Genomic DNA, 14,006 nt, shown 5'->3' with positions numbered 1-14,006 from the left:
TGTGGGGAAGCTGCTATAAATCATGGCTTACATCCAGCCATCCCAGCGTATGTGTTCTTCGGCTTTAATGTTGTTGGTGAAACGTGAATGTTTATGGTTTTAATGACATAAACAATTGTTCTCTCTCTCTCTCTCTCTCTCTCTCACTCTCACTCTCTCTATTTCGTAAAGAAACTCCAATTGATTAAATCTGAGCAGTTTCTCCTGACTTCCTGGTAAATACAGTTAGTGGAGATAAAAACGAAAAAAGCACAGCTAAAACCCCGCAGCTGAGACAGCTAGAAAACATGTGCTTGAAACAGAGAAAATGAAGGACATTGTTCACTGGCAGCTTATTAATTGTGGAGTTCCATCCAAATGAGTCGTATTCAGTTGGCCAACTGTCATCCGTTCAAAGTTAGCTTGCCTGTCTGTTTTTTTACTCACAATCACGCACAAACTCCTCCTGTGCAAGATAAAAAGCCCATGTAGTCTCAGCGTTTATATTGGATTCTGTTTGGTTGATTCATCAACTTGATTGTCAAGTACTTTTAAATGTAAAATAGGCTTTGACCTTCCCTCTTGATTCATATCGAAAAAAGAAATTTCGCTGACAGCCCTTGTTCTTGTGGTAAAATCTCGATCTCTTAAAATAGAAACGCTTAAGACACATACGCTTAAGAAAAAAGGGAAAGAAATCAACTTTTGGCAGATGTTAACATCACAGCGAGCTTCTTAATCAACATCGCCATTTCAAGGGTTGATGACAAAAAAGAAAAGCACTAAATGACCATCTAGTTCTACTCACTGAACATTATTGGGTGGTGATGTGTAACTGTTGTGTTTATTGCTGGGGATTAGAGGCTCATTATCTGAGCAGCCATCCAAAGGTCAGCTGTCACGCCACTGACTTGACCGGCACGAGACGCAGTAACACAAGGGATGTTGGGGCTACTGCCGGCATGTGTCAGGGCGGCAGTAGCTCAGGAGGTAGAGAGGGTCTGCTGGTAACCTGAAGGTTGCTGGTTCGATCCACGGCACCTCGGGGATAGACTAACTGCTCCCGACGAGCTGGCTGTCGCCTCGCATGGCTGACTCCGCCGTCGGTGTGTGAATGTGTGCATGGATGGGTGAATGTGAGGCAAGATTCAAGATAATTTATTGTCATTTCAGCCATATACACAGTATACAGTGAAATGAAATAGCGTTTCCCAAGAACATAAGGTGCAACATAGAGCGACAATAATAACAAAACAACAACAACAACAACAACATGCTACATATAACTGCAAACCAGTAAAGTGACTGTGTGGAATTTGTAGTGCGGGAATATAAATATAAATATGACTATGTGTCTGAGTAGTGCGGGAATATAAATATGAATATAATAAATATGAATATAAAGCAAAAGTGCAATAGTGCATAAACCACAGGTAACAGAGATGATCAGGGCCCCGTTTCCCGATAACGATGGATCTTCGCTCGTACGATCATTCTCCCGATGGATCTTGCGATCCATCGATAATTTCTTTGTCGCGTTTCCCGAAACTCCTCTTAACGTGAACGCGCATTCGCTGCACTCACGACGTCGTAGGATTGTAACTGCCTACTGACACGGTGCTGAAATGGGCTCCGTAGGAGGGGGAGACGCAGGAATGTCGCAGGAAAATTGTGTTAAAAAGGGTAAATATATTCCCATCAAGGACAACAGCAGAGTAGCCTACGAAAAAAATAGACTGCAATTATATGAATGCTAAAGACATTAAAACACAATTGATTAGGCTTAAACCGACATATATCAGTCCTAATCCTGAATGCACTGTGCGTTTCACGGCATTTTCCCCCCTTAAATAATTCCTCTTCACACCTGTGAATAACCCGGGAGACGTCCATGATGAGGAATCCACGAAGCCCACCGTCTGGCCCGGTGCATCGTTGAGCGCACGATCGGGAGGTGGAAGTTGCGCTTTAGATGCCTTCACAAGTCCAGCGGAGGGCTCCAGTTTTCGCCGGCCAAGTCATGCGCCGTGATATGTGTGACGGCTATGTTGAACAACATTGCAGCTAAGGCTGGGGTGGCATTGCTTGAACCGGAGGAGGCTGAGGACGATGACGACGAGGAAGATCGGTGTGAGGACGGCCTCCCTCATAACTACGCGGCTGGTTTTCATGCGCGTCGAAGAGTGATTGAGACTTTTTTTTAACCCCCTCCACCCTCCCACATGTCACTAAACATTCCCGTCAACGTGACCAATCCCCACCATATCCCAGCCTTTTGCCTGCTCCTTTGCTTGTTTTTTATAATTTATTTTATTTCTTTATTTTTAATTTTTTTAATTTTTTTTTATCTTTTTTTTTTTTTTACATTATTTTATGCTACGTTTTATGAGTAGCCTACGTCAGTCTGCACAAATCCCCCCACTTTCTCTAACACATTTTGAGTGCCCTGCCTGCGCAAACATTTTCTGATGGACTTGGTGGTGATGGACTTGGTGACAGTGATGTCATCAGTGCACTTACTGGTAACCAGTCACTGATGCTGTGTACTCCTCCAGGTCAATGAAGCCGTCGATGGTTGCTGCTTCCCTAAACATATGCCAGTCGGTGCACATTGTAAAGCACTTTGGGTGGCCAATGGCTAGAAAAGCGCTATACAAAATGCAGTCCATTACCATGTTGAGGTGTCTGGCTGTGTATGTTCCTCGTGTCTTTTTCCTGTAACTGACTTTATCCTCTGGCATATTCTAGCCATTGCTCCCTCATTCACATTCTCATCTATCGCTTCCCCTCTCGTTTACATTTACATTCAGGGCATTTAGCATACTCTTTTATCCAGAATGACTTACAATTAGTACATTTGTCTGAAGAAGTAGATAGAATATTCCGCTCTCTGTACAATAAGGATGTTCATAGAACCAAGTGCCAAGCACTAAACATTCACTAGGTTAACCCATTCCCCGTACACAACAAAGATAGATAGGATAAGGCGCTGCCCAGCGGTTTCTTCTAATGTCTCTCTTCTCTCTCTTGTCTTCGCTATCTCTCCCTCCCAGCTGAACGACGGCCGCTTCAACATGACCCAGCTGGTGGGCATGCTGCGCGGCATTGCGGCGGGCATGAAGTACCTGGCCGACATGAACTACGTGCACCGCGACCTGGCCGCCCGCAACATCCTGGTCAACAGCAACCTGGTGTGCAAGGTTTCCGACTTCGGCCTGTCCCGCTTCCTGGACGACACCTCCGCCGACCCCACCTACACCAGCTCCCTGGTCCGTGTGTGTGTGCGTGTGTGTGTGTGTGTGTGGTTGTGCTTCATCCTTTATATCTGACCGTATTTGAACATTGTGTGTGTGTATCTGTGTCTGTGTCTCTCTGTTTATGCCCGTTTAATTGAGTGCGTTCCTATGATCTCCTTTGCCAGTGTAAAATATGAAGCAGAATGTGTGTGACTGTTATAGCGGCTATTTGTGTAAACGTGCCGAGGCATCTGTGAAACGTCTGCAATTTGTTTGTATGTGTGTTTGTTTGTGTATGTGCTTGCCCACGCTTTAGGGGGATAGGCGAGTTTGTGTCCACAAGACTGTGAGAGTGAGTGAAAGTGTGTATGAATGTGAGTCTGTTTATGCATGTGTATGGGCACATGTGTGTTTCTGTGTGTGCGCGAAAGTGTGTATGTGTGTATCTTTGTGCATGCAAGTGACTTTGTGTGTGTGTGTGTGTGCATCTGACTTTGAGTGTGTGGGTATGTATGTGTATGTACGTTTGAGTGAAAGTCTGATTGTTTGTGTGTGTGTGTGTGTATGTGTGTGTGACTGTCAATGTTTGTGTGTAGACATCTGTTTGTGTGTGTGTGTGTGTGTGTGTGTGTGTGTGTGTGTGTGTGTGTGTGTGTGTGTGTGTGTGTGTGTGTGTGTGTGTGTACCTGCAAGTGTGACTATGGTAATAGTAATACGCATATACCTGTGTGTGTGTGTGTGTGTACGTGTATGTGTATGTGACTGTCAATGTTTGTGTGTGTGTGTGTGTGTGTGTGTGTGTGTGTGTGTGTGTGTGTGTGTGTGTGTGTGTGTGTGTGTGTGTGTGTGTGTGTATGTGTGCGTGCGTGCGTGCGTGCGTGCGTGCGTGCGTGCGGAAGCCATATGTCTGTGCCTATTACGAGTGTCTCCCACGCTGGGTGCTTGTAGTTATAATGAGCCAGGAGCTCACCACCACATCCTCCCTCTGCTGTCTCCCTCTCCCCCTGCCTCTCTCCCCCTGTCTCTCTCCCCCTCTCAGGGCGGTAAGATCCCCATCCGGTGGACCGCCCCAGAGGCCATTGCCTTCAGGAAGTTCACCACGGCGAGCGACGTGTGGAGCTACGGAATCGTCATGTGGGAGGTGGTGTCGTACGGAGAGAGGCCCTACTGGGACATGAGCAACCAGGACGTATGTGGGGTCCAGTCCACCTCCCAACCCCTCCACACACACACACACGCACGCACGCACGCACGCACGCACGCGCGCGCGCAAACATGTACGCACGCACACACACACGCACATACATATGCATATACACACGCACGCAGGCAGGCATAGACAGATGCATTCACGCACACACACACACACACACACACACACACACACACACACACACACACACACACACACACACACACACACACACACACACACACACACACACACACACACACACACACACACAGCTGGCCAGAATTTCCACTCTGCAGGTTCACGGTGCAGTAGGATTCTTGTACGCAGCACTATTTTACTCTTCACTGCTTTATTCAACACACACTTCACACTGCTGCTCCCATCTCCAACATCCCACTGCCTCGCAGACACACATACCAGCCAGCAGACACACACACATACACACACACACTAGCTGACACATGCAAGCAGAAACACACACGCACATGCACAGGCGAGCTTACACACACGTAAGCAGACACACACACACATACAAACCCCAACACACCCACATACACGCATAAGCTGACAGACAGACAGACACACTCGCACAAGCTGACATGCACAGGAAGCAAACAAACAGAGACGCACAGGAACAGACTCACAGACACACAAACTCATAGACCAGAGTGTTGTGTTATCCTCTCATGCCTCATGGATTGCTGTGTTGTCGGGCTATCTCAGCTTCACAGACAGACAGAACAACAACAGTCCAGAGACACACGCTCACACCTGCCTCCACACACTCAGCGGAGGACCGGCTCTGCATCGGGCTCCCAGGAGCCACGCGCTGATAGCAATAAAGCTAGGAGAAAATAAATAAAGTAGATGAATAAATAAACACATAAAAATACAGCCTAGTATATACGGTCGCAGAGACCCCAGGGCTCTGAGGTGGAGGAAGTTCCAGGGAAAAACAGGAACACATCAGAGTAGAATACTTTCATTGGTCTTAACGCGCATTTCCATGTTAGCGGCCCTCGATAAGGAACAGAGTCAACAGACAGGGGAGTTAGATGGTACAACTACCAAAAGGGGAAGGCAGGGATAGTCTCTGGCTGTATGTTATAGTGTTTCCACACAGCTGCTGCCCATACCTATATCTATAGCCGAATAACCAGGCTCAATGCATTAGCTGTTTCATCAACTAATGCCACTTCAATTAGTGAGCTGACACACACCAAAGAGGGTTATTTGACTTTGTACTTTAGTAGACACCTCTGCCAACTGTGTCTCCTGTGTCTGAACTCAATATTAAAGACAGTCCAAGTTAAGGTGCATCCATGTCATCCTTAGTGTATTGGGAACAAAATGTGAAACAGATATGATGAAGTGCGGTATTGATGTTGAGTAAGATTTGGTGATAGGAGTGCAAGCCCATGGAATCAGTATCTCTGGGGGTATATACCCCCTCTTATAAAGACAGAAATACCCAACATTGTGCAACCATTTCTCAAATGGTTGATCCTTGTCATTCACTTGGACATCCCGTGTTATTTTAGTGCCAATTCTAGGGAATAAATACTAATCACCTATATTTCTTATATACTATGTATTTAGTTTAAGTATGCATATTCTGTTGATTTAATTAATTCATTGTGTTTATTTACAAATGTTCTTACTACTCACGTTGTATGTTATATTGTTCTTAAAAAAATAAGCTTATTTAATGCAGTTCTATAAACATTACAAAGAACCTTCACTATAAGAAAACCCTCCTCATCCATCAGCTTCTGTATAATAATGTAATGACCACCAGGTGATGACGGCGGTGGAGCAGGACTACCGGCTACCCCCGCCCATGGACTGTCCCATGGTGCTGCACCAGCTGATGCTGGAGTGCTGGGTGAAGGAGCGCAACCTGAGGCCCAAGTTTTGCCGCATCGTGGGCACACTGGACAAGCTGCTGCGTAACGCCGCAAGCCTCAAGGTGGTCACCAGCAACCAGTGCGGGTGAGGCGTTCATGTAGAACACTTCCTGGTTTTATTATGTATCTGATATAGGGAGGCGTTCATATACTACTAGCTTCTACCACTTCCTGGTTTTGTTACCTTGAGATATAGGGAGGCGTTCATGTACTGCTAGCTTCTACCACCTCCTGGTTTTGTTACCTTGAGATATAGGGAGGCGTTCATATACTACTAGCTTCTACCACTTCCTGGTTTTGTTACCTTGAGATATAGGGAGGCGTTCATGTACTGCTAGCTTCTACCACCTCTTGGTTTTGTTACCTTGAGATATAGGGAGGCGTTCATATACTACTAGCTTCTACCACTTCCTGGTTTTGTTACCTTGAGATATAGGGAGGCGTTCATGTACTGCTAGCTTCTACCACCTCTTGGTTTTGTTACCTTGAGATATAGGGAGGTGCTGCATTCTTCAAGGAAAAGGGTTCCAATCCGGTATAGCTTTTAAGAGACTTTATTTTTTATAAAGTATTTCGGTATGGTAAACTAATACTATGGAGCAAAAGGAGAGGAAGCGTGTTGAACACGTGTGAGAGATATAACTTTAGCTACTTCGAGCCACGGGCAAAGGCCCATGTCTTTCTGCGGGTGTGGGTGAAATCTCTGGCCTGTTTCCTTCGAATCACCCGCTAGAGGACGTCAAGTGGGCGTGACCTATGTAGTTGGCGTGGCCGGGGTGCCATAATGGCTTCGGCTTCTTCACCTAACTAAAGGTGATGCCTTCTGTGGTGGAGCAGCCTTCAATAAGGTCTTGCTCCCCTTGTGGCTATGTATAGTATTTACGGCTTATATGTTTGGTCCTGCTTCCTAGTGGTTAAGTGAGGGTAATACAGCTTGTGTGTTTGAATCTGCTTCCTAGAGGCTATGTGGAGGCAGCTCAGGTTCTTAAAATACGTAACAGAGGCGTTCATATACTACTAGCTTCTACCACTTCCTGGTTTTGTTACCTTGAGATATAGGGAGGCGTTCATATACTACTAGCTTCTACCACTTCCTGGTTTTGTTACCGTCTTTGTTATCGTCTGTTCATGTGCTACAACTACTGACACTTCTTGGTTGTATTATCTATTAATTTCACCTACTTCTACTACTACTACTAATACCACTTCCTGGTTTATATCCATTCATGTAATACTGCTGCTACTACTGCTGCTACTACTGCTGCTACTACTACTACTACTACTACTACTACTGCTGCTGCTGCTACTGCTGCTGCTGCTACTACTACTACTGCTGCTACTACTACTGCTGCTACTACTACTGCTGCTGCTACTACTACTACTGCTTCTACTACTACTACTACTACTACTGCTACTACTGCTACTACTACTACTACTGCTGCTACTACTACTGCTTCTACTACTACTACTACTTATATTACTGCTACTGCTACTACTACTAGTAGTAGTACTACTACTGCTACTACTACTAATGCTACTACTACTACTGCTACTACTACTTCTTCTACTTATTTTACTACTACTACTACTACTTATATTACTACTGCTAATACTACTACTGCTACTAATACTACTACTGCTACTACTACTTCTTCTACTACTACTGCTACTATACTACTGCTACTACTTCTACTACTACTATTACTACTGCTACTACGGCTACTACTACTACTACTACTTCCACTGCAAATACTACTAATACTAGTACTGCTATTGCTGCTACTACTACTACTATTACTATGACTAATTCAGCTATTGCTACTACTACTGCTACTCCAACTACCACTATTTAATCAACTTTAGTATATATTCATGTGCTACTAAACTACCACCACTTCCTAGTTTTGTGGAGGATTCTTTTTGTTATCTATTATTGTGATGAAATGTGATAGTGGGTCTGTTTCTTCCTGCTTTTTAGCATGTTTTTGATATCTATGTACGGGACTTTAGTCTTTCACTGACAGATGGTTGGATGGTTGGGTGGATTGATGGACCTAGCATTAATGTTTTCTATTGATGTCTTAATAAGAACACAACAAAAGAATGATAGATTGGCACATAGATTCAGCTGCTGCTTACATGTTGGTTGTTGTGTTTTTTAGCAATTGCTGAGTATGAGTTCAGTTGAGTTCAACTGTTGACAGCGAACAACAATAACAGATACATTGAAGTAGGCCTACAGTGTCTGCCCGAAAGGTATTATGTTTAGCACCAGTTATTTCAACTATTCATAGGCTATTTTCTGTCACTGACAGTGCTTTTAACTTCTTAATGCGTTCAACTGAGATGTCTATTGCTGTAATAGGGCTTGGCCCTCGTCTTGTTCCTACTCTATTTTGAGAAAGGTAGATTGATGGTTTACTTGTTTGGCTGCTTTAGATGTGATGCTTGAAAATATATAATGATCCAAGCCTTTTCCTCCATCTTATGCTCATGTTTGTTCTTAATTTCTTGGTACCTCGCAACAGAAGCCTTGGATTAGAATTACAGGATGTAGGTCCATCTCTTTGCTGATGTATAATTCATCAAATCAGCAAGCACCCCACATTCCCGGTGTACGATAATGTCCAATTTGCCAGGGACGGCAGAAAGAGCAGAATTCAAACACACTGCATCTCCGCCGCCCAAGCCTTGGCCCAAAGTATCACTTCATTACAGAGGACCGATACGAACACACACACACACGCACACGCACACATACACATACACTCACACAAATACAGGCAAGCACACATACACGCGCATACCCCAAGGCTGATCCCCTTGCCAGGATCCAGGGGCTCACCAGAGCTAATTGCATTCGGAAATGTAGAAGCTGACCCGGGTTTAATCCCCCGTCCACTCTTGATGCTGGATGCTGGATGTTAGGACCGACAGCATCCAGATGAGCGGATGTAGGAGAGGAGGAGGTGAGGAAGTGTGAGTAATAGGAGAGTGACGAGGAGCTAAAGGAGAGGAATGTGTTTAATTAGCTTGCTAATGAGCTTTCTAATGCATCAGTGAAGACGCGCCCAGTGCTGCTATTATGGGGCGGAGGGGACGGGGGGGGTGAGTGCGTGCGTGTATTTCTGCGTGCATGTAGGTGCATGCACGTTTATGCGTGTGCCCAAGTGTGTGTGGTTTTTCTGCAAGCGAACACCTGCAAATGATAGGGTGTGTGTGTGTGTGCATGCGTTAGAGGTTGTCAGAGAGTGTTTACATGGCAATGATTAATTCATTGCCTCATTGGGATGTGAATGTGGAAGTAAATCTGTGCCATCGGATTTCGAAAATATAAAGCAATTGAATTCAATGCACTGAATATTTATGCATTCAAATAACGTATCTCAATTTCACAATTCAAATTCAAACGTCCCCAAATTCAACATACCAAAGTCACCTGCAAACATTCTATGTATGAAATTCAGTGTTTTCATCCGGGTCCCAAGCAAGGAGAGCGGGAATCAGAGCGTCACTCGCTGGTTCTTTCTTTCTTGATACCAACGTTAATTCCAAACAGCATTTTAGTCAGTAGCCTATAATAGGAAATGCTCAAAGGTAAATCAACGTCATTAAACACTGACTATAGCTTTTTATGGAGAGAGAAGCAACGTTGGTAGACCTTACTAAACGCCCAACCAGCATTGTATTGGTCGCTAAAATGCTAATAAAATAAACTATTTAATAACCAAATTTAATAACAAGGGGGGGGATCTTATGTTTTATTTATTTCTTTGTTATAATGCACACCTGTCTTTAGTTTACTGCAGTATGAAATAAACAATGAACTAATGCCTGTAGCCTATGTGAAGCGTGTGTGTGTGTTTGCAATGACTGGGCTGGATTTACATGCAGCGTAAGGGTAATTAGAGGGTTAAAGGGGACCTATTATGCTTTTTCGACTTTTATGACCTATAAACGTTGTTATAATGATTGATAGTCATTTTTAACCATATACAAAAAACGATGTAGATTTTCGGGAAACTCTTCCTCATCTCGGCGCTTTCAGCATTCTCTGTCAACGCTCGGTTTCGTCCTTCCCCGCCCCCTCGCCCCCCTCCTGCCAACCCAACTCCGTTGTGATTGGTTACCTTCCTTGAAGCGTGCTCGCGGGCAGATTTGAACAGGCATATGGGGGCGTGGCAGGAGTGCCTCTTCCTTGGGTCCCCCGATGTAAACGCTGAATTTCATACATTGAATTTTGCAGTTGACTTTGGCATGTCGAATTTGGGGACGTTGAAGATATTTTTCTTTAATTATTTACCGTTATATTTCATTCTGAATTTTTTAACATTGAAAAATAAAGCTGAAAATTATGTACTGAAAATCTAAAGAGTTAAATTCAGAGGCAAAAATCCAGATACGTTATTTCAATGCATAAATATTCAGTGCTTAGTGTTCAATGGATTTTTATTTTCAAAATCCGATGGCACAGATTTACTTCCATATGTGAAGGTAGGAGATAAAGTGAGATGGAGAGAGAGAGAGAGAGAGAGAGAGAGAGAGAGGGGGGGGGGGGGCATCATTGTCATGATAGCATGATGAAGAGTGTTTCGTCTGAAGGTGCGTGTTAGTGATTGTGAGCCTGCAGTCGTGTGTGTGTGTGTGTGTGTGTGTGTGTGTGTGTGTGTGTGTGTGTGTGTGTGTGTGTGTGTGTGTGTGTGTGTGTGTGTGCGCGTGCTTGTGTACATCTGTGTGCGTCACTTGTTCCTCAAGTGGGCTGGATGCTCAGTGATTGTGAGGCTGATAGGGCCAGGCCAGAGCTGGAGGAGGCTGGGCGGATATGACACACCATCCCTTTAAAGTGTATTCAGCGTGCGACAGTCTTAAAGACAAGGACACAGGCTCCTGGAACAGAGGACACTCAGACGCTGTCCAGATAGCTGAGGATATACACAACCGTTGCTTTCATTAGGAGCCCTCTGAATGAGGAATTAGGTTTGGCGCCTGGGTTCAGTGGATTCTGAAAAACTAGGATTTCTTGCTATTGCATGGACTGCCGCCTGGTCAAATCAGATATTTTCCCCCTTTTATCTACTTGTGATCTCAGTTTTTTTTGCCCTTTTATTTTAAGCTAGTTAATGCGAAAATAGCATTTTGTTAGGGAAAATTACCCCGGAACTGGTATGTGGGTGTTGTTTAATTTGCTCCGGCTAAAAATATGTGTGTGTGTGTGTGTGTGTGTGTGTGTGTGTGTGTGTGTGTGTGTGTGTGTGTGTGTGTGTGTGTGTGTGTGTGTGTGTGTGTGTGTGTGTGTGTGTGTGTGTGATCCATGTGTGTGACCCCCCCTGTGTGTGTTTTGCAGGGACCTGTTGCAGGTGGGGGGGACTCTGCCCGGCCACCACAGGAAGAGTCCAGATGAAGGCAGTCAGGAGATCGTCCGTCAGCAGATGAGCCAGACGCTCCCCATCAGAGTGTGAGACGCCTGGCCGGAGGAGCCAGGACGCTCTGAGGATCCACCATGCGGCCTCCAGAAGAACATGAAACCTGAAAAATACCAAGAAACTCTTTTACGTCAAGAGCTGGGTGTGTACAAAATAAATAGAAAAAAAAGTACTGGAAAAAAATGAGGATCGGAAAGGAAGAAACTTATCGATAGAGGAAGGAACCGTTTTGAATGTTTTTTTAGGCGACCTCGTAGAACTGATTCGCGAACGTCCGCCAAATGACTTCCGACAAAGGTAAACTTTGCAGTAACGTGTTCATTATTTGACACTTGTGGATTAGTGAAAATGTCCGTTGAGTGAAGGCCAGCTCTCTTGCGCCCCCTTCTTCCTCCTCAGGTTATGTTTGCATGTCTTGCATGGTTTTATTTTTCGCCGTTTATTTCAGACTTTCCAGTTGGAAATATAGTCTCATATCTGTGACCTGCCTGTGTGGTCACCATGGAGGTGACGACCGGCCGGAAGGCAGACCTAAATGTACAGAATGTTATAACAGTGCCAAGCTGAAGAACTGTTACTTCACTGTAACAGAGCGAGAGACAGAGCAAGAGAGAGAGCTTGACCTCTGATCCAGATCAAGCTCTGCCCTTTCCTACGCTGTGAAGCCCTTCTTTTTTTCTCAGTAATTTTTTTAATCATCTGCACTCTCTTAAATGTCGTCTTCCATGTCGATTGGAGGACTTTGAAATGTGCTCTGTAAAAAAGAAAAAGTATCTAAAGTCTTCTACAGATGATCCTAGTCCTTATACGCTGTAAAACAGGTCCAGTGACCAAGAGACGGAACACGTCATTGAACCGGAACAAAATGGATGCCTTCCCTGGGAAAAAAAAGTGTAAAGATTTTTTTTCTTTACCTTAACAGTTTCTTTGATGCCGTTCCCTATAAGGGATTTAATACCGATCATTTCCAAGTCTTATTTTATTCATATATGCATTGTTTTGAATGCTAGGTTATTACCACAGCAAGGCAGTATTCAGTATTTTTATAAAGGTAGGGGGGGCTTATCTTTTTTTATGCTTGTTTTAATTTTCACACATGGACAAACAACACATTCATAAATAAAAGACATAATCGAGTATTCTGCCCTTGCAGGAAAAAAAAGTCTAGAGTCCCGACCCGGGACTTTAGTTCCCGGTGGATTGGTGTGTTGTGCGTCACTGTGGCCAACACACTGCGGACATGGGGAGTATTGATGTTAAATATCCAGATGAGGACAGCTGCGTGACCTTAATAGTGACCTGCCCTACATGTCGTCATAATCGTAGACTGAGCAGCATTCCTCTTGGCATGTTCCTCCTTGTTTTAAAGCACGCCAGCTCTCAACGCGATTCCAAAGGAACAGGTTGTTTATAATATGCATTCACTATATTTGTATTAGGTCTGTCAACTAGGGGCTCAGAATTATGTAAAACCGGACTGTTCCGCCTCTCAAGACAACATGACGGTTTTAATGTTACGAAGCAAACTCATGAAAAATAAAAAACTGCATTTCAAATTTAGAATATTACGTAGTTTGGAATAAAGAAACAAGACATTGAAAGTACCTCTGTGTCTAATAGGACAGACATTTACCCAATCCAGTGCAATTAAATGGTGTATGAGGGTTGTACAATTAAAGGAAAGGAAGAACGAGACAAAAATGCGCATTTCTCTTTCAGTATTTTTACGATAATCATATGCAAATAAATTATTAAACTCTGATCTTGGATTCCCTTTGATTTCACTTCGGGTTTACTGGACCGGGTTCCAGGTCTTCTGAGGTCACTGTGGGTGGGGGGGCGGGAGTGTGTGTTATGTCCTCACAGAGAACAGCAGCAGCTTTGGATGGTCGTCATTAAGTTATATAAAATTGATCATAGAGCCGTTCACAAACATGTACCCACACTCCTACACACAAACATGTACACATGTGCACACGCACACACACTTACGCGCACACACAAACACACAAGCCAACACACACACTTCATGCCAATTAGCATGAGGATAAAACTCTTTCTGGGATCTGTGCCGTGTAGAAGACGCTTGGAAACGGGGGGGGGGGGGGGGGGGCCGTTTCCAAGCGTTTCCAAGGGGGGAGTTACAACAAATGGCATTTTGTTTGGCTCAAATGTACGAACAGCGAACCAAACACAAATCACCATCGACACCGTACCATCCTTGCCTGAATGGTTTATTTATAATTTGCTGAAGTAAATCGTGCCG

At 44.3% G+C, this 14,006-nt stretch overlaps 1 protein-coding gene across 1 annotated transcript in view; it reads left to right on the top strand.

Annotated features, from left to right (window-relative positions):
- The window catches only part of ephb3a (eph receptor B3a), a 50,779-nt gene extending 37,277 nt beyond the window's left edge, over positions 1 to 13,502 (top strand). The window contains exons 12-15 of the mRNA XM_030364111.1: positions 3,033 to 3,248; positions 4,255 to 4,404; positions 6,209 to 6,402; positions 11,662 to 13,502. Of these exons, the coding sequence (XP_030219971.1) occupies positions 3,033 to 3,248; positions 4,255 to 4,404; positions 6,209 to 6,402; positions 11,662 to 11,776 (675 nt within the window). The 3' untranslated portion in view covers positions 11,777 to 13,502. The remainder of the gene's footprint in view (positions 1 to 3,032; positions 3,249 to 4,254; positions 4,405 to 6,208; positions 6,403 to 11,661) is intronic.
- The last annotated feature ends 504 nt before the right edge of the window (positions 13,503 to 14,006 follow it).

This window comes from Gadus morhua, chromosome 8, assembly GCF_902167405.1.
Source record: "Gadus morhua chromosome 8, gadMor3.0, whole genome shotgun sequence".
Taxonomy (NCBI): Eukaryota; Metazoa; Chordata; class Actinopteri; order Gadiformes; family Gadidae; genus Gadus; species Gadus morhua.
This window is presented reverse-complemented; position numbering and strand designations above follow the sequence as displayed.